General features: G+C 42.5%; 4 protein-coding genes across 23 annotated transcripts in view; 1 reads left to right on the top strand and 3 right to left on the bottom strand.

Annotated features, from left to right (window-relative positions):
- The window catches only part of usp8 (ubiquitin specific peptidase 8), a 33,651-nt gene extending 12,183 nt beyond the window's left edge, over nucleotides 1-21,468 (top strand). For 3 of the 17 annotated variants that reach the window (XM_085156629.1, XM_085155887.1, XM_085156553.1), the window contains exon 19: nucleotides 469-21,468. In XM_085156629.1, coding sequence (XP_085012755.1) covers nucleotides 469-627 — 159 coding nt within the window. In that variant the 3' untranslated portion in view covers nucleotides 628-21,468. The remainder of the gene's footprint in view (nucleotides 1-468) is intronic. The other 14 variants (XR_014873659.1, XR_014873610.1, XR_014873649.1 and 11 more) reach the window with 14 other exon arrangements.
- Nucleotides 1,597-8,857, bottom strand: LOC146525410 (uncharacterized). Of its 2 annotated transcripts, none has more exons than XM_085156750.1 (7): nucleotides 7,644-8,857; nucleotides 6,994-7,209; nucleotides 5,076-5,271; nucleotides 4,748-4,963; nucleotides 4,501-4,643; nucleotides 3,517-3,652; nucleotides 1,597-2,491 (listed from the first exon to the last, which is right to left on the bottom strand). In XM_085156750.1, exons 1-7 carry the CDS (start codon nucleotides 8,855-8,857, stop codon nucleotides 2,303-2,305), a joined length of 2,310 nt encoding a protein of 769 aa, XP_085012876.1. In that variant the 3' UTR covers nucleotides 1,597-2,302. The 2 variants fall into 2 exon arrangements, with proteins under 2 accessions (XP_085012876.1, XP_085012964.1); XM_085156838.1 differs by having other exon boundaries at nucleotides 7,108-7,209.
- LOC146525411 (uncharacterized) lies at nucleotides 5,573-6,211 on the bottom strand (the record flags this gene model as incomplete). The annotated part of the gene is made up of 1 exon (XM_085160124.1): nucleotides 5,573-6,211. A coding segment is annotated over one exon (639 nt), but the record flags the coding sequence as incomplete, so codon positions are not given.
- mapk6 (mitogen-activated protein kinase 6) overlaps nucleotides 21,052-23,798 on the bottom strand; it is a 14,066-nt gene continuing 11,319 nt past the window's right edge. For all 3 annotated transcript variants that reach the window (XM_085157113.1, XM_085157029.1, XM_085156956.1), the window contains one exon: nucleotides 21,052-23,497. In XM_085157113.1, the coding sequence (XP_085013239.1) occupies nucleotides 22,400-23,497 (1,098 nt within the window). In that variant the 3' untranslated portion in view covers nucleotides 21,052-22,399. The remainder of the gene's footprint in view (nucleotides 23,498-23,798) is intronic.

The following is a 23,798-nucleotide window of genomic DNA, read 5'->3' as shown; positions in this document are numbered from 1 at the left end:
AACAAAACTGGTGAATTTTTTAAATTATTTTGACATGGTGCAATATCTTTGGTCCCACTCAGGCTTCAGTAAACGTTAAATCGATAGATCTAGCATGGAAAATCTGGGCTTTTTAAGAACACTTTTTTTTTTTTAATGGGTTGTTTGGTTTCCCAAATATAACAAATGTAGGGAGCAAGGTGGATGTACAGTTTATTAAAGTAACATCAACAATTGTCTGAATGATAAAAAATGAGTTGGATCTACTTGGGGGACTACAGCCAGTCTTTTGGCAAATAGGCAACACAAGAGCTGTACTGGCTCAGTAGCTTTGGTACATAAATGTGTTTGATCCCTAAACAGCAAGACAGGATAGTAAAATATTTATACAGGCAAGATTGGAAAGAAAAAACCTGGTTTAAAATATTGAAAACAGCAACCTGTAATGCTTAAGTAACAGTTGATTGTCGTCTGCTTTTCCACTACCAGAACCACTATGGGGGTTTAGATGGCGGCCATTACACAGCCTACTGTAAGAATGCAGCCAAACAGCGCTGGTACAAGTTCGACGACCATGAGGTGTCTGACATTTCCACCTCCTCCGTCAAGTCCTCTGCAGCCTATATCCTGTTTTACTCCACCCTGTGATGGTGCTGTGGGACATAAAGGAGGCACACTAATACACCAGAGCAGCAATGCTTTTTTCTTTTTAGAATCACAGCTCTGAGGACCTGGTGCACAAACCTGCGGTTAACTTGTCGGGGAATTACTCGAGCGAGTGGCCATGAGATCTCGTCTGTCCCAGAAACGAGAACGGTGCAGGCACACTGTGCAACGCTTCAGCTACTAGAGGAGCCATAGCTGTTTAAAATATGCCGTCTGTTCACGTTACTGATCATCTAGAGACTAAATGGATCCTCCTTTAAATCTGACTTCTCTACCATAGTTGTGCTGTAGGGCTGACCGCTGGTCCAGACGCTCTTCACTCGCATTTCTTTCACACTCGGTGTGGACAGCACTATCGCAGAACTGATTTTCAGCTTTCTTGTACTGTGCATACACAGGATTAACAGTTAGGTGGCATGTACATACCTACCTACGCTGATGTTGCACATTAAAAATGTAAATACTTTAGGGCAAAATATTTATCTGTTAAGTGACCAAATTATTATTATTTTTTTGGTGAAAGTAGCAGCCATTATATTATCTCCATATTCATAAAGGCAAACCATATGTTTTAGGGGTTTACCTGTAGAGCCTTCTCTTGTTTATTAACGAGGGGGTGTTGAAGAGACTGTGACTGATTTTTTTTTAGCATTCTTCCTGAGGTAAAGGAGGGAGTTTTGCTTGTTCATATTAGCCACATTCTTGCACTTATCCACTTATGCAATCACATTAAGTTGTTTATGTAGAACATATTTGTTTAACAGCCGATTTCAGCGCTCTACTCAGAATGCTTTACACTGATGCTGACATCTTCTCTGTCTTGCTCGGTTCAGCTAATGAAAGGAAACCCTACAGTCTTCTGTAAAGGTTATTGTCAGTTAAACATACTTACTATTTACATGATTATACTCAAACACTATTTAGAGGCAAATGTATCAGGATAGATTGACATCCTGTTTGGTTCATACTAGTGATTTTTGGTCTTTATTTGTTTGAGGCTTGGTTAGATTTTTTTTTTTCTTTTTTCAGGAATTACTTTAATGTTTAGTATTGAGCTGGAAAACGTGAAGACGTGAGAAATTGACCTTAGCCACTTACACGAGTGTGATAGGGTCAACACACTCTGCCTGACTGACCAGCCGACTGACAAGGGCAAGCACAAAGTAAGCTGATTATTATTTTTTTAGAATGGACCAGAGCTCTTAAGGAGTAGGATTAGACTCTGAACTTCCTGACTGTTTTTATTGCCTCGCATGAGATCATGTGCTATTTTCTTTTCACTTGTACTTTTTCCCCCCTCAATGTTCTGAAAGTGTTTCAGATATAACGATTATATTAATCTCAAACAACTCATGTCTATTTATTAAAACTGCTTCAAATTAGTTTCTGTGTGTGTTTGTGAACAAATGTTCCAAGATATTTTCAGCATGTATTAAGTACTGTCATAAAGCCCTTATCAACATGATGTCCCTATCTTCCTGTGGTTTGGAGATAGTGGGATAGTTAAACATTATACATTAGCACTGAACTCACAATTTATTTCTAATTGTTATGGAGATGCTAACAGTACAAAGAGCAGCAGAGATGTTGAACCAAATGCAGATGATAAGAAACATTTTCAAGAGGGAAACTGATTTTGGTCTTCTATTTGCAAAGCTCACAGTCCCTGGATCTTTGGCTTCGGGAAAGGCTTGCGGCTGTAGAGCAGCATGTAGGCGTTGGGAGATTGCACCAGGGTGTCCTGTACCTCTCTGACAAGCGAGTCGTCAAACAAGTGCCAGGTCTGGGCTGAGGCGTTGTGGCACAGAGCCGTATAGTGACCCATGTTCAGATGACCTGTGTGGTTCTATTAGAAAATATAAAATTAATACATTAAATAAACAGATGTGGTGAAAACTCCATGGTTTTCCACACAGTTTGTCATTTCATGTAAATATTACAGTTTTAATTACATAACAGGTGCCAAGTCCTAAACAAACCCTGTGTGTTGCCTGGTTGATCTTAAAATGGTGTAAAGCACTTTGTGGAAATGCCAAAAGTTTTTCTGTAATGTTACAGATTTGTGTTTTACTATTTAAGCCCAAAAAAGTTGGGTGTTTCATTAACTGCAGCAGCATTTCTTTATCACGTATTAAAACTGAGACAGTTTATTGAAGCTGCACTTCATTTTCTCATACTGAGTTATCTCACATTAAATTATTAAACTACTTTACACTGTTAGAAGGGGGATTGGTTCACTGCTCCAGCCCACATAAGATCAAATTGGCCCAGGATGAAAAATGAGTTTTGTACCAGTCTGGTACCAGACTTTTAAAATGGTCTCTTTAATATTGCAGCTGTTGATTATTTTAATTATGTAATAATGTAATTTATCAGGAAATTAATAACTAAAGATTTAAAAAGCTGCAAAATAAATAGTATAAATACAGTAATTGCATCCAAAATATAGTGGAGTAACAGAAGAAAGCAACAACACGTCCAAATAAGTCTCAGTAAATCACTGGAGTAAATGTAATCAGTTACATTCCTACTGGTAGTATTCATGCTCTTATATAACAGTGTTGGGGACTGTAAGATTAACAGTACTCTAGTCCAACCTGCCAAAAATGACTGTCCTCAGGGGCTGAGGGCAGTCATCTTTCAGAAGGGGCTGTTGCCACCCCATGCCCCCCTTCTGGACATACCCCTGACTGCTAAAGTGGCGTCATGCATTTCATTTACAGCCTTGAGCCTTTGCGGTCTTGGCAGTCGTGCATCCCCAAGTCTTTGAATCTACAAGTGTGGATGTTTGCAGTGCGCTCAAATATCTTTCGGCAAAACACAAACATGACCTCACAAATTCATATTACAATCTTCTTCGTGTTCACTCACCACAACAGCATAAAGATGGTAGGAAGAATCTGAGACATTATGCACTGAGCTCGACAGAAATGGGGTCAAGTCGAGCTTCATGGGGAACGCGACATTAGTTCTCAGTTTCACCTGCTTCTTTCCCTTACAGCCAAACCTACGGCGGAGGAAACAAGTTTAGTTTGAAACACTGACTCTTAAAAAACAGTGGGGGTTATTGATTTATCTTAGCCTTCCTGTATCTCCGGGGTATTTGGAAGCAGAAACACTTCATAATAGAATGCATAAAGAGTATTAAGTATGCATGATGCCTGCTGAATTAATGCATGCATGAATACATGTTATTTGTAGCAAAGGTCTGTTACTCAATACTGATAAATGGCGCTATTAGTTTTTTTGTACTTACAAGCAAAAAGACCATTATTGGAAATCACTTAATTTTTTGAGTCTTTATTGTCTAATAATTTAACAAGCTCAGTCCTTGAATTATTCGAATGCATATTGTTGCTTCTCTGTTACTGTCATGACCTTTGTTGCTGTAATTCAAACAGACCAAAAACAGACTGAAATTGGTCACTAAAAAAATGAATGTCTCCAGAGCAGTGGCAGATCTAGAAAATTGTACATGGGGAAGAAAAGATTTATTTAAGCATCTGTTTTTTCCCCCCTCAAGCCTACAAAGCCTTCTCGGTTTTGCTCAATTTTGGTCATGATGATATTAATTGTATCATGTGACGTGAATGTGAAAGTTTTGTGCACTGCTGCACACTGAATCTAGGCAACATCGACTAAGTCCTTTAATTGCTTTCAAACAGCACCCTACTGAAGTTCATCTCCTTCTAAAGATCAAAGCCTCAGAGCAGCTACACTCCTGAGTGGACCTTAAAGTGAGATTATGCTCTGCTAAATGTTACGCATCCATTCATAAAATTTAACGATTTTATCGACTGAACATATACTCCGTAAATAAAGTATCTTAAGAGATGACGATCCATTCCTTCTCACCGTTTTAGGTGTAACATGAGGATCTCCGGAGGTTTGTCCAAACTAGTGATGACCGCCGTTTCTCTCCTCATCCTGCACACTGAACACAGCAGCTGCTCTCCCCCAGTTAGGACGGTCTGCTCGAAGAACAGCGACAGACAGTCCTGCACAACATGAAATGAGAATAAAAGACAAGCACAGAACTGCAGGGATGAGGCCATCAGTATATCAAATGCAAATAGTCTGAAAGGTGTTTAAAAAAACATGCCTGAATGGAGCACTTAAGGATGCCGGCAGGAATCGGCAGTGACAGCACAGTAAAAGCTTGTGTGCTGTACGCCTGCTGATCGCAGTGCATGCAGAGGGTTATGTAGCCCAGCTGGCCCTCAAACAGCTGTGACACAATGGTGCTTTCAGTGGTGCAGTACCTATTGTGTTCTTGCCTTGGCTGTCGTATTGAACAGTGCATCTGGTCCTTTGCAACCTTGTAAACAATCACATACGCACAAAAACACACTCAGTTATGCTTTTCGTAGGTTTATATTACTGAGAGGAACGGGCTATGTGATGGTGCAGATGCACAGGTGTCTCTGCACCTTTTTTAGGTCGTCGTGTAGCGTGTTAAGGAGAAAGAGGAGCAGTTCCTGGGCGTCCTGCTGGGAGTAGTTGTTGAACTGGGGAAGGATGGAGCACAGCACTGACCTGGCCTCTACGGGGGCACAGCTGGAGTTTGTCCCCAGCCACATCTCCTCTAGCAGGCGGACAAACACCTCAGCGACCCGGCACTTGGACCTGCATGAAAAGAGGTTAAACTACTGGAAAAAAACATGACTGCCAACCCTCAGGTGAGTCCGAGAATAAAACGAAGATGCTCAGTCTTAGTCTGTGAAGGTTCTCAGTCATCCAGGTCATGGTAGTCTAAGGAGCTTGGAAAGAAAAGCGTCTGGACTTCTTTAAGTTGGTTGAAGACGTTTCACCTCTCATCTGAGAAGCTTCTTCAGTTCTAAGGTCAAATGGTGGAGAGTCCCAGATTTAAACCCAGTGGGAGTATCCCCCCCAAAGAGGGACAAAGGACACCCTGATGATCCTATACCTAATCACATGAGCCAAGGTGTGAAAATGGGTGTGGGTCACAATCAGCCATGGTTTCGGGTGAGCTCATTGTGAAATCTGCCCCCACCCTATCATGCGATTTCCTGAGGTCAGATGGCCCAGGATGTGAGTGGGCGTTAAGGCGTCTCGGAAGGGAACTCAAAACTGGATTATAGATGGCAGACAGTTGGTGTCGTAAGCCACCACCTCTGTTCAAAGATGGTCGCTCACAGTAGACATAAATGGCTTCTTTCACTCCTCTTTCAAACCATCCGTCCTCTCTGTCCAAAATGTGAACATTGGCATCCTCAAAAGAGTGACCTTTGTCCTTTAGATGCAGATGGACAGCTGAGTCTTGTCTCGTGGAGGTGGCTCTTCTATGTTGTGCCATGCGCTTGTGAAGGGGCTGTTTGGTCTCTCCAATGTAGAGGTCTGGGCATTCCTCGCTACACTGTACAGCATACACCACATTGGCTACATAGGGGATAACAATGTTGTTACATCTGTCTTTCTTATCCTCCCTCGCTGGTGTCTGATCTTCTTTTCTGTGTCTCTTTTCTGACTTTATAAACGCCCAAATAGGATAACCACATGTTTTGAGTGCTTCCTTTACATGTATGTCCCTTATGTAGCCGGTGTATCAGAAAAACTCAGGAGAGTTTTCTCCAAGCACGACATCCCAGTGCATTTCAGACCCAGCAACACACTCAGACAAAAACTGGTTCACCCGAAAGACAAAACTCCAAAACACAAACTTAACAATGTGGTGTATGCTGTACAGTGCAGCGAGGAATGCCCAGACCTCTACATTGGAGAGACCAAACAGCCACTTCACAAGTGCATGGCACAACATAGAAGAGCCACCTCCACGGGACAAAACTCAGCAGTCCATCTGCATCTAGAGGACAAAGGTCACTCTTTTGAGGATGCCAATGTTCACATTTTGGACAGAGAGGACAGATGGTTTGGAAGAGGAGTGAAAGAAGCCATTTATGTCCACTGTGAGCGACCATCTTTGAACAGAGGTGGTGGCTTACGACACCAACTGTCTGCCATCTATAATCCAGTTTTGAGTTCCCTTCCCAGACGCCTTAATGCCCACTCACATCCTGGGCCATCTGACCTCAGGAAATCGCATGATAGGGTTGAGCTAGGTTTCACAATGAGCTCATCCGAAACCCTGGCTGATTGTGACCCACACCCGTTTTCACACCTTGGCTCATGTGATTAGGTAGAGGATCATCAGGGGATCCTTTGTCCCTCTTTGGGGGGGATACTCCCACTGGGTTTAAATCTGGGACTCTCCACCATTTGACCTTAGAATTGAAGAAGCTTCTCGGATGAGAGGTGAAACGTCTTCAAGCAACTTAAAGAAGTCCAGACGCTTTTCTTTCCAAGCTCCTCAGACATGCTCAGTCTTACTTTTCCAGTTCTCTGCGTGTTTCCTGATCCAGGAGGTGCTCTACGAGGGGCACAGTGGAGCACAGGCACTGTAACACCGCATTTAAGTAGCAAGAGTTGCCAGAATTGTCTAACCCACACACTCCCGGTCTGTTCCAGTTGTTCTGCAGCCTCACTGCAGAGCTGCACCTGTGTTTTCCTTTCACCGTCACCTGACCACAGATGTTGGTGTTTGTCCTGCAGGAGAATTTAGTCAAGCAAAAATATCAAATATATCAATGACAGGATTTATTTGTTCAAATCTTCACATTAAAAGGTCACAATATTAAAATCCCTAGTTATCACATTAGAATGTGGTGTGTCAAGTGGTGGGATAGATAACACAGGAAATTAAAAATCAGCTGCAAGTAGCAGTAAGGCTCTATGGCAGGTTATGTGGGGTGATGAGCAAGGAAGGAAGACTGAAAGTCAGAATCTGGGTTATGGGTGCTCAAGGCTCAGTGATAAGTGTGGGGATCAAAGATCTAAAACATACACTTATAAATTAAATACTAAGCTAAATATAAAGTTTTCAGAATTTCATTTTTTTTCTGTTTGGCTTATTTCATTCATCAAACATTGCAGCAGCCATAAGACGTTGCAGAAGATCTGTGACAAACAGTGGGACTAACCTTTGCTTACAAATATTTGAGACATTTTTCTCTTGGTATGAGCTGCTGTTCAGTCGTGGCAGAACGGGCACGGCGGTGCTGCTGTTCATGGCCAGCTGAGAGGCCAGAGTCCTGGTGAACTGTGTCAGGTTGACCTTCTTTCCTGAGCTCTGGCTCTGCAGAGTGTGGAGCACAAATGTGTTGATGCAGATCACATGCAGCGTCACCCAAAGGCCTGGGAGGAATACATCCACCCCTGTTCTTTTTGGATCAGACAGGGGAACAAGGGCAGGTCCTGTCCAACCCTGCAGGTGGGCAATGAGTTCAGACATCATGGAGCCCTCAGGTGGTGAAGATGGTGGCCTCTTAACAGCGGGAACAAAATGAATGGTGAACCCTAATCTAGACAAGATGTGTGTGAGCCTTTCCTCCATCCAGGCAGAGCTATCCAGCTGAACCACACACCTGTGGCTGCAGAAAGGTCTCAGCAGGTGTCTGACCACCTGCTCGACAACAGATTTCTTACTCTGCCTCTGGAGCTGCTCTGGACAGTACAGATACATGTTACAGATGAACCCTGAGCTTGGGTCACAGAGGAGAGCGAGATAAAGAGAGTAGCGCTCCTGCTGAGAGGACAGTCTGTATTTCTTTACAGCCAGGTTTGGCCCCGGCGTATAGAGGGCCTGGTAGCGCTGGGTTATGTGGCCACAGAAAGCAGAGAGGACTTCCAGCTTGTCTCCATCCTCCAGTCTGGTCAGAGACAGCAGGTCGGCCTGGATGCTGTTTCTCTTTAGCACGCCCTGCCATCCGTCTAGTTTCACATTTAGATCATGCCCAAAGTTGCAGTTCTCCCCCAAAGACAGGCCGCTCTGCAGGACCACAGAAAACCACGTCACTGCATCAACATACCCCTCCTCAGACACATCTGTGCTCTGCTCCCTGCTCTGGCAGTGTGACTGCCGATTTGGCCCTGCCTTCACACCGGCAGCTCTCCTGATCAGCTCCCGGATCGCTTCTCTGTCCAGCACCTCCAGCAGAAGTTCCCTGGCTGTGTAGTAAACCTGGCAATTGGGGCTGGTCCGACTCTTTGTCAGAGGCTTCACCTTTTTGGACTTTTGGAAGATATTCGGTAAGCAAAGGGTGTCCCTCTGGGTAGCTTCACGCGGTATGTCCACCAGGTGGCAGTCCTCGGACATCCAGGCGCACTCCTTCACTGACAGAGCTTTGGCCTTCATCGTTCAACCTGTGTGCGCTAAGAAAAAGCCATCTCAAAATATGTATTTGTTTGGGAGCAAAAGGAGGAGATAGCCGGCGGTGTTTTTAATATCCTGTGTGCTATCCGGAAAACTGTGTGTGCTGTTCATGTTCATCTCAGGTGAATCCAGCGCTCAGGAGAATCCGCTTTTAGGTAAATCACCTGGGATCCGCAGTAGCCAGACAACTGTGTCCTGGCAACGTAAACACAGCGCTCGTGACGCGCTTCTGGCTTCTGGTGCGCGTGACTCCAGGATTTAACTTGTCATTTAGCAAAACACTAAGAAGAACTAACTCACGGAGAATGTGTTTACTGTGTATCTGTCGGGTATCGTTTGAGCTACAAGCAGTTCTTCAGAGTCTCCACTAGATGGTGCTCTGTGGTGAACCAGTGCGGCTTTTGGGAACCTACAATTCAGGGACGTTAAACTGTGTGTTTTCAAAACAAAACAGGAACTTTTCTGTAATTGTTATTGTTTATCTATTGCTTACTTACTTTGGTGTAGTTTGAATGGCAGTGATTGAGGTCTTTATCAGTAGGAAATGTTGTAAAACCTTTGAAAATACAGTTCAAAGTCCAAATTCAATGCCCTCTGTTACATTTTCCAAAGCTGCCCTGTGGGCCAGATTGGGGTCTTTGATGGGCCGATTCTGGACCACGGGCATTGTGGTGTTTGACACCCCTGCTCTAATCTGTTTTTAATCATTTATTTTTTTTTAAAACACCTGACCAGGTGTGGCAGTTTCTCTTCCGCTGAAGTGTCCTCACTGGTACTGCGTACTGGTGATGGCATCCAACACGTCCCTAACTCCACCCTATATCATAACCTCCTGAAACAACCCCTACACTGCCGGTAAAACGTCTATAATGGGGCAGGGGTCTGGAAGAGAGGTGCAAGAAAAGAGCAGGAGTCCCTCCTTCAGGTAAAAATGTTGAGGATCTGTTTTGAACAAAGCCATGTAGCATATTAAAAGTAAAGACTGTCAACCTGTATGCACAAAGGCAAAGGGATCAGCATCCAGGATTGTACCCAGATCTCTGCAGTAAAGGTGCAGTTGAATCCATTTTAAGTATTGAGTTGGCCCATTCATTTTGTGTGCTGGTAATTGTTGCTTTGTTTTGCGGTTGGAGTTGCAAAGGTATGATCTTAGGTCTGGATTACTGTTGCAAAACAGTGAAAGGGCCAGTGATGGAAGCAGATAAAGCTTTGTGGTTTTGATGGATCATATGGGTGGAGTGTTCAACCAAAATTTTTAAACCTGAGACAAACTATGAGTGTAAATATGTGTTAATTTACCTGTGATTAAAACTCAGTTACTGGGCTCTTAAAAGAACAAATGGTAGCAGAGCTCTGTTTGGTTACCTTTTTTATGAGTTATTTTGTGGCTCCAAGCAATAGGGGAAAAAAATACATATTTAAAGTCAATGGCTGTGAAAGCTAGTCGTATGATTTCAGTTTTTGTTTTTCTTATCCACACAGCAGCCTGGAGAAACAGACCTGAAAGCTGCAAATAGCTTGATCTATTTCCCAACAAGCAGAACAGCTCAAGTTCATGTGCCTTGCTCAAGGGTCACAACTTGTATCAATAACAGCAGGAATTGGGAAAGTTGGGTAAAGGTGACACCACTTTGGATTAGAAGGATTTGAGGAAAAGTGTGGGGGTTAGCACTGCTGCTTCAGAGCAAGAAGGTCTTGGGTTCAAACCCACCATGTGGTTAGGGCCTTCCTGTGTGGAGTTTTCATGTTTTCCCTGTGCCTGTGTGGGTTCTCTCCGGGTGCTTCGGTTTCCTCACACAGTGCAAAGACATGCAGTTAGTGGGTTAATTGGTGATTCTAAATTGCCCATAGGTGTGAACGTGAGTGTGAATAGTCATCTCTCTGACCTGTCCTAAGACAGACAGGATCGACTCCACACTCTGTGACCCTAGATGGATGGCATTTCTTACGGGCAAAGAAATCAAATATAGCTCCCTCAACTATGACATTTGTTGAGGGAACACACACACACACACACAAAAGGGTGTGACCTTGACCCAGTTTTCACCCAAATTAAGTCAGCTTGAGGTGTTACTGGTGTCTACCATCCCACAAAATTTTAAAATGACATCTTGAAGTCTGTGGCTGCTAGACTCCTAACAAACAGATAAAGAAACCACAACCGATCGTATACTCCCTCCCTTGTGGGAGAGAAAAATGTTACTCCAAATAGTTTTTTTTCTCCACATAGTAAGCAGCCATAAAGTCTACCGTTACTTCTGGGTAAGTCATCTGGATAAGTCATTGAAAAAGCTTAAAGGTTTTTCAGGATTGAGTTTTGGTTAAATATTAAATGGACTGCTCATTTTATTATCCAAAAAGCAAACCATCAAGCGGGAGACCTCTAACTGTCTCCAGGACGGCAGACATGCAGGCAGGCGCATTTCTGTTGAATATGTCCCCGATCAAACAAAGATTTAATATTTAACATATAAGTCCTTCAAGAGCAACTAGAAAAAGATTAACTGCATCACAAGTGGCAGTGATTGCCCTGGTGAATTATCTAAAATGTAACAAGTTCCACATGGGTGGTGAATTAAAGGAAAAACAAAACAAAGAACAATGTGAAGTTTCTTGGGAAGTGCTCCAATGTGCCACTAGGACAACTTTACTGCACCTTGGCACGATGCTGTGACTGAGTTTCTAGTAATGTATTTGACGAATGGAACACCTTTTTACAAATGATGTTCCCTTATTATTTATTTTGATGATTCTACACTACAGATGGGGGCATTTCCATCCTAGAAGAAACAGCTCCCATTAGGATAGAAGGGTTTTATCACAGGATGAAGATGATTTGCTCTTTTTTTTTTTTGCCACCAGATCCCTTTTCCATAGTGATTTAATGGTTCAGGTTTTTCCTTTAATTTGTCACCCATCTGTGCATTTGTGTAAACTGTCTCTACTGCTGCTTTTCTTATCAGTAGGTGGTGCGAGGTTGGATCCAGAGGTGCAGACGTGAACCGGTGTGAACCTGTGAGTTCCAGTGTCATGGATTTGAGTTCGCCATCCTCAGTGACACTGGTGCTGTTGTTTCACAGAGCTGCTCGCAACAGCACCAGATCAGTTCAAGAAATTAAGTCTGCTCACTTCCAGCCAAATTACTCAGCCAACATTTTGTGTTTTGACAAAACACGTATTTGCCTTCGTTAGAGCTGATCCAACATTCGCCATATGTGAACAGATAATCTGCTCGAAACCCTAATCACAGATAATATCACAAGCGATCTGGCTGTGAAATGCAGATAAATTTGGCAGAGAGGACGAAAACAAAGAGGGTGTCGCGTCTCCATCTAAATGGCAAAAACGAGCCTCACGAATGCCCGCGTTCATTTCACGGCAATCCTGCTTTCTGATTAAAGCTCGCCTGATTTTTTACCTGTAGCCTCTGTAAAATTATAATGATGTCATTCTTTCTCAGAAAGTGGCACATTTCTTTTTTTTTTTGTAGGAAAACTGCATAATTCTAACTCATGAGATGAATTTTAAAGGTGTTTTTCCACAGCGGATCTAAAGTATATGCCGAGTGTCGTGATAATACCCTGCCTTCTGTCACCGGGGGTGGAAGAATCGCACAATTACCTCGAGGGCTCGGGAAGCTCTCTTGCATAAATCACATCCACTTTACGCTTAAAATATGTTAATCCATTAATATCAAAGGGCATCGTCTCTCCTTCAGCACACTCTTTGAGCTTTGTCTAATGTCTAATTTAAGAACCTATTCATTTAGACCCAAAGAAACATAATCAAATAACCACTGTTTACAAAATGTGTTTCATTCTGAAGTGTCCACTTCAAGTCTCCCACACACCGAGCAGAAAATACTCCCCCAAAAGGTGATGATTTTATTTCATGTAGGAGTTTGAAGATAGGCAATAGTTTGCATCGTAATACCACTCAAATCCTTAAATTATCTTCCGAAGACATTATTCCTGCCCCCGTTCTGCTTCTCCTTTGTTCTGTTTGTGATTGAAGACAGGTCAGAAAACCGGCTACCCTGCACATCGTGTTTCTGGAAACTCTTCTGTTGTCTGCAAAATACATGAACACAGATTTTAAACCAAGTAAATATGATCCAGAGTTGTCTCTTCATTAGAAAATGACAGTCTAGTTCTCTTTCACACATGCCCATGTCCAACATCACTTATACTGTAGATTCATTAGGATGAGATCTTTTAATTTCTAGTTACATCAGTTAAATATTTGTAGGAATCAAATCCCTGCTAGCACCTGACTCTCTTTAGATTAGACTAGAAAAAGAGAAAAATTATTCTTTATGTTTTTTAAAGTGTTTTTCTAGGAAAATGGAAGTAAGTTGCAAAAACAGAGTTTGTACAATCTTGAAAGTCAATACTTGGTGGGGCTCCATCTTTTTTGGATTTTAACTGCCTTTTGTTCTACTTTCTCTCAACATGATCACACACTGCTTCAGTAATGTTGAGGTCCGGGCTCTGGGGAGGCCAGTCCACAACTGATAGTGTTTACTGTGTGATTTTTCTACTGCATGGTGGCTCTGGGATCATCTGACAGCACTTTTCTGTGATCATAATTCCATCAGTTTTCTGTCATACCTCTCTCCTGACCTCCTCCAGACATCCCCCAATAAGACCTGTTGCCACCACATTTTCAGTCCACTTCATGTGTAATTTGCCATAACTCCAACTTTTCTTCCTGTTTCCCTTCTTTAAGAATGACAGCCACCCTTCCACTGAGGCCATTTCTGGCGAGGCTTCAGTGAACAGTAGACGGATCAACTGAAGAGCCAGATGCATCTCTCACATCCTGGTGAGATATCTGGTGTTTCCTACATTTCTCTATTTATTAAGGACATGATTTTCAGTTCTTCTGCTGTAGATAGTTCTCAGTACTTCCTCAGATTTTTTTTTAGGATGCCATGCTAACACTTGCCAAGTTTTCGGCAAATTTCATGTCTGCCAGACTGTGTTATCTTTGACATTCCTCATGGACTAAAATAGAAGAATGAGAGCAAAATATGTATTTTTTGAGGGGGTTTTGGCAACAAGCTGTTGGTAACAAACTGTCTAAAGATAATCTAAAAGATTACATGTATTTATCTGTGGCTACTCTCGCCCGTGTTTTTCTTAATTGCTGTTGTGTCATTTTAACATGTGTTTGTCTCACTTTTTCAGTTTTTTGTAAACAGCTCTCTTTGGAAAAAAAGACATCTTGATTTCATTGAGAATACCTGTTTAAATGAAAGATTTATTAATAATTATAATAATAATTACAGAGATAGTTAGGCACAGTCCTTTGAAGTTGTTATGAAAGAAGATTGGTTTATGCCTCAGTCAATAAGAAGGCAGTAAAACTGATGATGATGATCCTCGATCTAATTTAAGAAAACTGGCGTGAGAACGACTCGGGTCACGATCGGATGGAAATATTTACCAGAAGCAAAACTACGTAAACACTGGAGGTGAAACATCATTTGTGATGCTTCCTCATTTTTTTCTTTTCTGTCTTTCTTTTTTTCTGGACGAATCAGCAGAGAACACTGCATCGCTACGTTTTTCTGTACAGTGCAGGTGTACCCTGGTAGGTTTTATAACATGCACACACACACAGACACACACATTCTTTTACAAGGAACAAATTGTGTTGCTGTACTCTTTAACCCAGGTGATCATAATGTTTTGGGCCTTGCAAATGTACAGAAATAAAAAGCACAGTGAGCACAGAGTGTGCGTAAGCGTGTATGCATGTTTAGGTAGTACTCTTTTGTACCTTCTGTGGTGGAAAATGCATTATGCTGAGCTTCAGTCAGATAATACAGTGTAATGTGCGTGGCAGTCTGCTGCCGAGATACGCATCAGCTGTGTACCTCTGTTGTAAACTGAGCTCTCTGTGTGTCCGTAATGACACTGCAGTGGAAAAAAGTCCACTTCCTGGACAAGGTCAACGTTGTTTTGGAAAAAATAAGGACTCGTTATTGTGGCAGGAATGTGTGCAGGTTTTTGGGTTTTTTTCTTTAGCCCTGCTTGGAAAACTGGCCACTGTGTGGAAAATGAGGACTGATAAGACTCTCTCTCTCCTTCTTTCTCTGACTCACTCTTTGACTTTCATTTTTTTTCTCAGTCATGCTCAGCCACATAAATACAGATCTGCCATTACTGGTCAAAGGCTTGGGATCACTCCAAAAGATCCTTTTTTGATAGAAAAGCACATTTATTATTGTCTAATGAAACAATATATTGATTAGAAATTGTGTAAATAACAATGAATTCCTAATGGAATCACAGCTTAGTCACAACATTAAAACCATTGACAGATGACTTGAATAACAGTCATTATCCTCTTACAGTGCAATGTTCTTCTGGGGAACTTTGGGCCCTGTCTCTTTGACGAGTAAACAGACCGAGTGTGCAGTGTTTTGGTAATCGTGCTCCCCGATGGCAGCAGCCTTGCCCAGCTGGACAGCGTTGACCCAGCTTCCAAACATCTCAGATGTCAATGCAAAGCATCAGTGGGATGCTCTGGAACAAACCCAATCCATGGAGGCCCCATCCCACAGACCATAATGCCCCAAAGCTGGACACCACAGAACAACCCAACGGGTCATGTGTACATGGGTGAGAGCACGAGGGAGGCCTCAACAAAACTGCAGTCAGAGAGTCAGCAGAGACAGAGCTGCAAAAACCAGTGCTACGTCTGAGGCTGACAAATAAAAGGAAAAGATGAAGATAGGCAGAAGAACACAGTTAATGGACAGAGCAAGATGTGCCTTTATATTTGTCAGTTTGAATAGAAGAACAGGATCTTGTAGGCAGCTGCTGAGTGCTGACGTTGAGACTGCTGCTTTGTAGGTGTGTTTTAATGAACCTCCCAGCTGAGGAGCTCTGAGGTGCCTGTTTCTCAAACTAAAGACTCGGCCTTACTTCTTCTTCTTGTTCAGCTGTGGTTCAAGGTTTCCCACTTCTCTTTTTTCTTTTGGTTAACATATTTCAACACTGTATCAAATTCAGTCTTTTTACGTTTAATTAGTTTCCTGCAAGTTCTTAACACTCTAAGGCTACGTTCACACTGCAGGCGAAAGCGCATCAAATCTGACTTTTTTGACCCTATGCGACCCATATCCGATCATGGTATGACAGTGTGAACAGCAAAAAATCCGATATTTTCAAATCCGACCTGGGTCACTTTCGTATGTGGTACTGAATCTGATACATATCTGATGTTTTAGAAAGCGACTGCTGTTTGAACGGTCATGTCGCATTAAATCTGTCTTTTATGTCACTGACACAAGACAGATGCCAATTATCAGCGCCGGAGAAGCGCCCGAGAAGACATCGCGAACGCTTCCTGGCCATCCAGTGTAGATGTCAGTGAAACTGTTGGAAAGACAATGTTGGAGAAATGTGAACATTTTATTTGTACTGTATAATCTGCAGATTCTGACAGAAATCTGCAACTATCCTTTGAAGCACCGCTCCTCTCTAAAACAGCAATAAGGATCATTATTAGGCCAAATGTAAATAACAACATAACTTTATAACTTAAAGCAAAATTGGAAAATTTAAAGTCTGAAACAAGTGTTTCATATTAAGGGTCAAACTGGGTCAAACCATCAGTCAAACAATAGTGTTTGGTCTGGGTCTAAACAGAGCGCGTTGTGTGTGACGTCTTCTTTTGCGCATGCGGGCCGCTTTGAGGGTTCACACTAGAACACATTTGCTGTCACATTTTATTCGTAGTGTGAACAAGTAGACAAAAAAATTGGAATTGAGCATTAAGACCTGCAGTGTGAACAGAAGGAGGTAGTTTTGGAGCTATTCAGAGACTGTAATCATAAACCATTCAGCCCAATGGTTTAATGATCAACTAGCCATCTAACATTATGTACTTGCATAACACAATGTGCTATTGAAACACAGGAGTGCAATATTCCATTAAATATCATAAACAGTTTATAATTAGTGACTGTGTAATTAATCAGAATTGTTTATTTTTTACACAATTGTAAGAAAGAAAAAACATACCAAGAGCGCTGTGCTAACACTGCTCCATAACAGTGGTCTAAATTTCATAGGTACCTTAAAGTAGCACCAGCCAGAAGAGGGTGTACATATAACACAAACGTTGCATCTATGACTCAACGTACCTCATCTAAAGCATCGCCGTCGTCTTTTTTTCAGACTGTAATTGATTATGACTGAACAGTCGACACGGTGAGAATCTGTAGACTTTCTAAGACCTGAACCTTTAGTCCTGCACACAGCAGGTGATTCCTTCTCAGGGACTCTTTTTGTTTTCCTTGCAGACACGATGAGAGGGAAGTGAGGAAACTCTCCCCAGAATGCACGTCAGAGATATTATAACAAAGCGAGGGAGGGAGAGAGCATGATGGCACCTAAAGAATCCAACACTGGGATTTATGGGAGAACTGTGCAACAGCAAAGATGGTGTCCAAAAAGAACACGAATATATTTAAAACCTTATTTGTGGGCCAAAGTCTGCAAACCTGTTTAAGCTGTTTCTACTCAGAATACATGCTTGAAATTAAAGTTCATTTAGATCAAGCTTCAGCATAACTGCCCAAGTAAGTGTTGGGAAACATTTCAGTAGTGGCAGACTAGTTTCAAGAAGCACTTTGGTCCTAATAAATCACTTTATTACTGCAATCTAATTTAGTAAAATGGAACATGTTGATTGTATAAGATGACAAAATGTCATATTTTTGTCCTTTCCGTTGCTTATGCACACACACATGCACACAAAAGAAAATTGTTTCATTATGGACCCTCTTCAGCTAAATTGGTTGTCTCTGTGTAATAAATGGGCTTCACTGGGAACAGCTGTTCCTACTCTGCAGGCACAGGGAACATTTTGTGACAAGGTCTCTGTGAATATCAATGGGTTTTTTAGGATGTTTTACTCTGATTGAGGGTACATTATTATGATGTTAGCTGCTGTTGATTATCACAGCGGCCCCAAAAGTGCTTCGAGTCCTAAAGTGAGTGCCGGCGCGTTTTCGTGCTCTTCTTAAAACGACGAGTATGAAAACGACTTTTATTTTGCGTACTGTGACTTTTTCTACAGTTTGGATTTCAGGTTTTAAACAACACTGAAAGACTGGCTGCTGTGCATCCAGCAGTCTCTCCAGCACGTTTCTCCTTTAGGAGGCCAGAAAAAGGTTCGTGTCTCCCCCCCGTCCTCCCAGCCACACAATGACTGCTTTAATTTCCATTACTGGAGAAGCAGCCAAGCTGGATTGTATTAATATAAAGTGCATGATTCAAGTCAGAAGTACTGCAAATATTCGTTCCCCTCCACTATACAGTGTCTCCCAGTTTGAGGAGAATCTGTAACTGTGATGTCAAAGCTTAGAAACGACACATTGATATCAGTGGTCGGGACAGGCTGTAATTTTGGCCAGAGTCGAAGCTTTCAAAGTGGCGACGTCTATATTTATAAAGGCACTTTGTGTTCTAACTTTAGTGACCGGTGCTCAGCACAGCTCTGGTCTGAATATGGACACACATCCTGACACCGTGCAGCCATAATGAGCAGTCTCGATTTGTGGCAGATAACTGCCGGAAGCTTTGTCCCTGCGTTTGTTCAGCCCGAGTGCAAAACCTGCAGCCAGTGCCAAGCAGGTCACCGCTTTTACACAAGGTATTTTAGGGCTCGCCGTTGAAGGTAATTCTGTGGAAGCTTAAGCAGTTCCTCATCTAGGAGTTTTAATTGGCTTCCCGGGAAAGAGAATAGCATTCATAACCTTGAATTAGGAGGCGATGTGGTAAGCTACTGTCAGCTGATGGGTGGTGAGTTGAGCTGCTTATCCTGGTGCTGCTGGATTTTATTTTTAACCTGGTGGCACCTGACAGGCCCAGGGCATGAGGAAGACCTCGGGTGGGGAATGACAACAGAGAGGATCAACACATAAATTTAGGCAAATATGAAGCTGCAGTAAAAAGAAAAAAATGTTGCAGAGGGAAGATGTGCAATAAGTGCTGTTGTGGTGGAAAGAGTGCTTTCTTCAGAGTGTCTGGCCTACATTTGGTTGTTGGGCACGCCTCTTACTCTTGCACTTGATGCAAATCAGGTGTTGGCTTTCATCTCAGTATTCAAGCAGGGTTTAATCACAGTGGCCGCGTCTTGTGTCGTTACTAGGAAGGCAGAAAAACAAGACAGAGCTGGCCTAATTTTTTCGCAGCACGAAGTAGCTGCGGTGGAAAATCCAAGCCCAGCTGTAGCTGATTACTGAGGGACAACCGGTTCCAACCTTTGTACCATGATCCCCCCCCTCACTCTCTAATAGTTGGATTACTTTAAAATACAGACTCTTGCCTGCTCAGAGGACTGTGCATACTGTAAGGCAGTATTAAAGCAGTTTGCCCTCAATGGGCAAACAGTAACATATTAAGAGAAGCCTTGCCAACAAACGCATTCTAGCCTCAGCAGAGGCTCATGAGCTCTGGGTTAGAGATGTGCTTAACTGGGTAAAACAGCTTCTGCGTGATCAGACTTTATATGCTTCAGTTCACTTACTGGATCACATTTAAAAATGTTCAAATGGGGATTTCAAGTATAACAAGGTTTTACATTTGATTTTATAAAGAGAAAGAGCATTGGTGTGTACTGTGACCTGGGAGGGGCTCTTTTACCTTCTAAGGGTGACTCAGTACTGTAAACTAGCAACACAAGCACTGCACAGAACAACTTATATAGACCATAAAAACCAAAAACACACACTTTGAGAACAAACCACAGGGGTTATGTGTGTGCAATAGTGTATTACAGTAACGTAACAGTGCCGGGTATCACGGGACAGCCTGTCACTCAATCAGCCTCACACCCAGTGCTGTCCCTCTGCAGTGTAATGGAGGAAGATCCACCATTTACGCAGCATCCCTCACGTCTGTTATCTGTTCTTCGCTACTCCACCACACTCTTCCTCTTCCGCAGACAGGCTGTTTCCCTGTGATATGTTCATCCAACTGTTGCGCTCAAGTTCTATAAATGTTTTTTACAATGTTCACGTTCATGACTTGGCACGGAGTGGCATCGGCAGATTTTGACAACTAGATAAACTGTTCTGCATGTGATGACATACACAGTGGATTAATGCTGCCATGTTTTGGAGAACAAAGGTTTCTACTGCCAGAGAATAAATGAATAAAAACTGGGAGGCACTGTCACAGCAAGAGGATCTCCAGGCGGGGTCCGGACTTTCTCCCAGTCCCCGTGCCTACACAGAATCTCTCCAGGTAGTTTAATTAAGATGTGAATTGTCTCCGTTTTCAGCTCTTCGGTAAACTGGAAGTACCCTGCCTTTTGCGCTATGTAGCTGGGATAGGCCTCAGCTCCACTGTGATCCTGGACATCATAAGCAGTTAAGAAAATGGATGACTACAAACTGTAGACAACTGACTAAAACATTTTCCAATGCTAAAAGAGAAATGCCCATTCTCGTGCACAAGTACTAACTTGTTTAGAAAGATTTGGCTTTAAGACAAAATCATGCCATCCAAGAATATGAACCAAAGCATCCCAATCAGCCCACTGGTTGATTAAAACTGGCTCTACCTCACTTAGAATCACTACCTTTAATGTGAGCCAGACAAACTTGTTTTTGCTCATTTATAAGCACGATTAAACTACATGCATTCCTGGACACATTTTAGTAGACCCACCCCCCAAAAATCCAAACAACCCTACTATCCTGCATGATTGATGTGAAAATTAACTGTCAGAGTGACTTTGACAATGTCACCACACCCTACAAAAACCTATTATTTCTCCAGTCTGATTTCATCTCGTGAAGTTGTTCCCTAACAGGAAGTTTGGAAATGTAGTTATGCTGCGTCAGTGTTAGAGAACAGGACTGTAGAATGGAAAAGTACTTGTCGTGTAATCCTGCTCGCTTCTCTGTAGCATTTTATATGAGAAGCAGGTGGAAACCAAGTTGGCAGCTTTGAAATATGGTGATCTCAACCAGAGCTACATTTAGCTGGTGATTCAAATCCCGCGTCCCCAGCACTTCCAGTGAAATCCAGTCTGCTTACTTGGACTTTAAAAGTGGCACGTAGATTTGGCGGCACGTCTTCTCCGACAAGGACCAGGTTTTGGACGGGGCCAATCCCCGATCAAGAACAAGGAAGAGGAGGAGGCCAAACTCTCTGCCAATAATTTTTATTGAGATATTTTGTAGAACAGGGGAACCAATGATTACAAAAAAAGTCCGTAAGTGTTCTACATGCTACACCTTAACCTAATTTCATCATGCTTGCCTGGAAAAAGTACATAGAAATTTAACAAACAAAAAACAAAAAAAGTACAATTAAAACTGACGTACATTATACTCACCATTAACTGTACTTTTAACTGTACCTTTCTCCTGCCTCCATGCACGCAACTTTAATTTTATTTTTTTTTACATTTGGATAAAAAAAAAAAAAAATTAAGACTTTTAGGCGCTTCTTTAAACCATAAAATATTTTTTTTCCACTATAGACAGAACGCACCCATTTTTTATAAAAAGAAAAAAAAAAAGATATCCATTAGAACAGTATTGATGGAAAATGGAAAGCCTCGACTTCAACATAACACATGAATATGCATCCTACCTTAAAACAAAAGAACACTTGCACGCCTGTATAGTGCCAAAAATGAAAATGGAAGTCTGCCCAACTCCTCAAATCTTCAAGAATCACATTGAAATAACACATTTTGATAAAATAAATAGCGCACATTTTGCTAGAAATAAATAAATGATTACTGAAACACCTCACTATGTTAATTGCTAAAGTGAGACAGATTTCATCTACGCGACCACTTCATTTCATGGTATGAGGATGGTCATGTGTGTAAAGCACTAGTGCGGCTTCGAGTGTCTCTCGCGGCTGTTACCTTGAGGTAGATAACACATTTACATTAACGCCTACGATAATGGTTGCTGCTGGCATCATGTGTCAGATTTACAGTATGAAAGGGTTTTCAAGGAAGCTTTCTTCAGGGAAAAAAAAATGTCAGAAGGTCAAAGAATATTTTAAAAAGGAAAAACAAAAAACATGACGAACAAGACACCCCATCCCAGGAAAGGCTGTTTGAGAGCACTTTAAAACCCCACAGCAATGTTAGCGTCTACCTTCCTTCTTTATGTCACACCCAAAACGGCCAAACTTCATCTCTTAAATCCTCTCTACCTCATCCTCCCTCCTCTAGATACTTCTTTCCCGCTCCCCTTTCATCTACAGTACTTAAATGTGCGACTGACATGCCAGTATAGCAATGAGGGTGTAGACATTAACCCATGAAGGCCTGGTGATCAAGGCTCAGAGTGATGATCAAAACTCTTTAAATAAAATCACCCTTTTCGACTCTTTAAAAAAAAAAAAAACAACCATAATAATAACAAAATAAAGGTATGAAATGATTCAAGTACAGTATACCATATTATTTAAAAAAAGCAACATAAAAACAAAACTGCCTAGATTTTGCACTGTGAGGAAGATATACATTTCCTTAATTAAGATGTTTGAAGATGCTGCTGTACGTTTTGTGGGCAATTTGTGGGGAGCATTTGACAGCACAGGGGGTGAGGGACGCCTGGATGGATTTTAGAGGCAAGTCATCAGTGCTGTCAAAGCCAGGAAGGGCCAGAGAGTCCAGCTGCATATTGAGCACAATCTCCGTGCTTCTGTCAAGAAAGCTCTCGTCTAGCTCTCTCACCACCGGGGACCCAATCTGCGGGCTGGCAGTCTCGGAGACGGCTTCTTCCCTCCTGCTGAACAGGTGGTCCAGGTAGCTGGTGTAAGGGCTTTCCTTCTGGAGGTGGTCCTCTTTGCCAATGTCCCAGCACGCTTCGTCTATCAAAATGCCGTTCTCTCCGACCGTGTCCCCAGAGCTCTCCCAGGGGCGAGCAGGCCAGATGCAGTCCCCGCCGACCACTCCCAGCCCTCCGCCACCTAGCTGGGCGAGATTTACCAGGCACTTCTCCTCCTTCTCCTGACTTATGGACTTGGACATAGAGGTTGAGCGAGGAGCCTCGAGCTGGGAGACAGAAAAGTTGAGCTCGTTCAGGAGGCCCACCTCATTCAGGAGCCCCACATCGTTGAGCAGGGTCACCTCCTGACAGGGCTCCGGCTGCAGGCTCAGCTTGATGGTGCTGGCAATGAAGGAGTCAAAGTCAAAGCCTTGGTTCTGCTGGCTCTGAGGCTTTTCCGTCTGGTGTTTCTCTTGCACTTTGTCCTTCTCTACAGGGCTCTTCTCTGCCTCCTTTAATGCGATCTGAGCCTTTACCAGCCCATTCTTCTCGCATTTGCTCTTGGACTTGCGGTCTGCCTTCTCCTTGCTCTGCTGCTCCTTCCAGTTGGAGAGGTCGATGATAAGCTTGGGTTCGTAGTAGTGGTTGACTTCACTGTCTCTCCAGATGAGGTTGTCCAGGTAGGAGGGCGACACAGCCTTGTAATTACAGGTGTGGCTACACTGCAAGTCACAGTATTTGTTCTCGTGGTGGTCATCCTGCCAAGATCTCTCTAGTGGGAATGGGGTTGAGTAGTCGAAGGACGGCTCATCCAGGAACTTCTCCCGATCTCCATCAGCATATTTACGAGGATCCACCTAGAAAGAGACAACAGCCACCTTTCAGAATCTGATAATTTAAGTCAGTGCTGATTTAAATCCAATTTATATTAGTAAGGAATGAGCACTGTTGCACCTAGCTTTTTCCAGACATGGATTAAGCCTATCCAAACAAAAATACATGTAAAATTCAAGGAAGGCCGCCTCTGAAATAATGTTTATTTATATTAGCAATAAAGCTCAATCCATGAATGGGAACCCAGCCTTAAGGCTTTTATTGATGTATACCGCTTTAAGATCAATCCAATACTTGCTTCCTTGCCCAGAATTAATCACCCTT

This window comes from Neolamprologus multifasciatus, chromosome 1, assembly GCF_963576455.1.
Source record: "Neolamprologus multifasciatus chromosome 1, fNeoMul1.2, whole genome shotgun sequence".
NCBI lineage: Eukaryota > Metazoa > Chordata > Actinopteri > Cichliformes > Cichlidae > Neolamprologus > Neolamprologus multifasciatus.
This window is presented reverse-complemented; position numbering and strand designations above follow the sequence as displayed.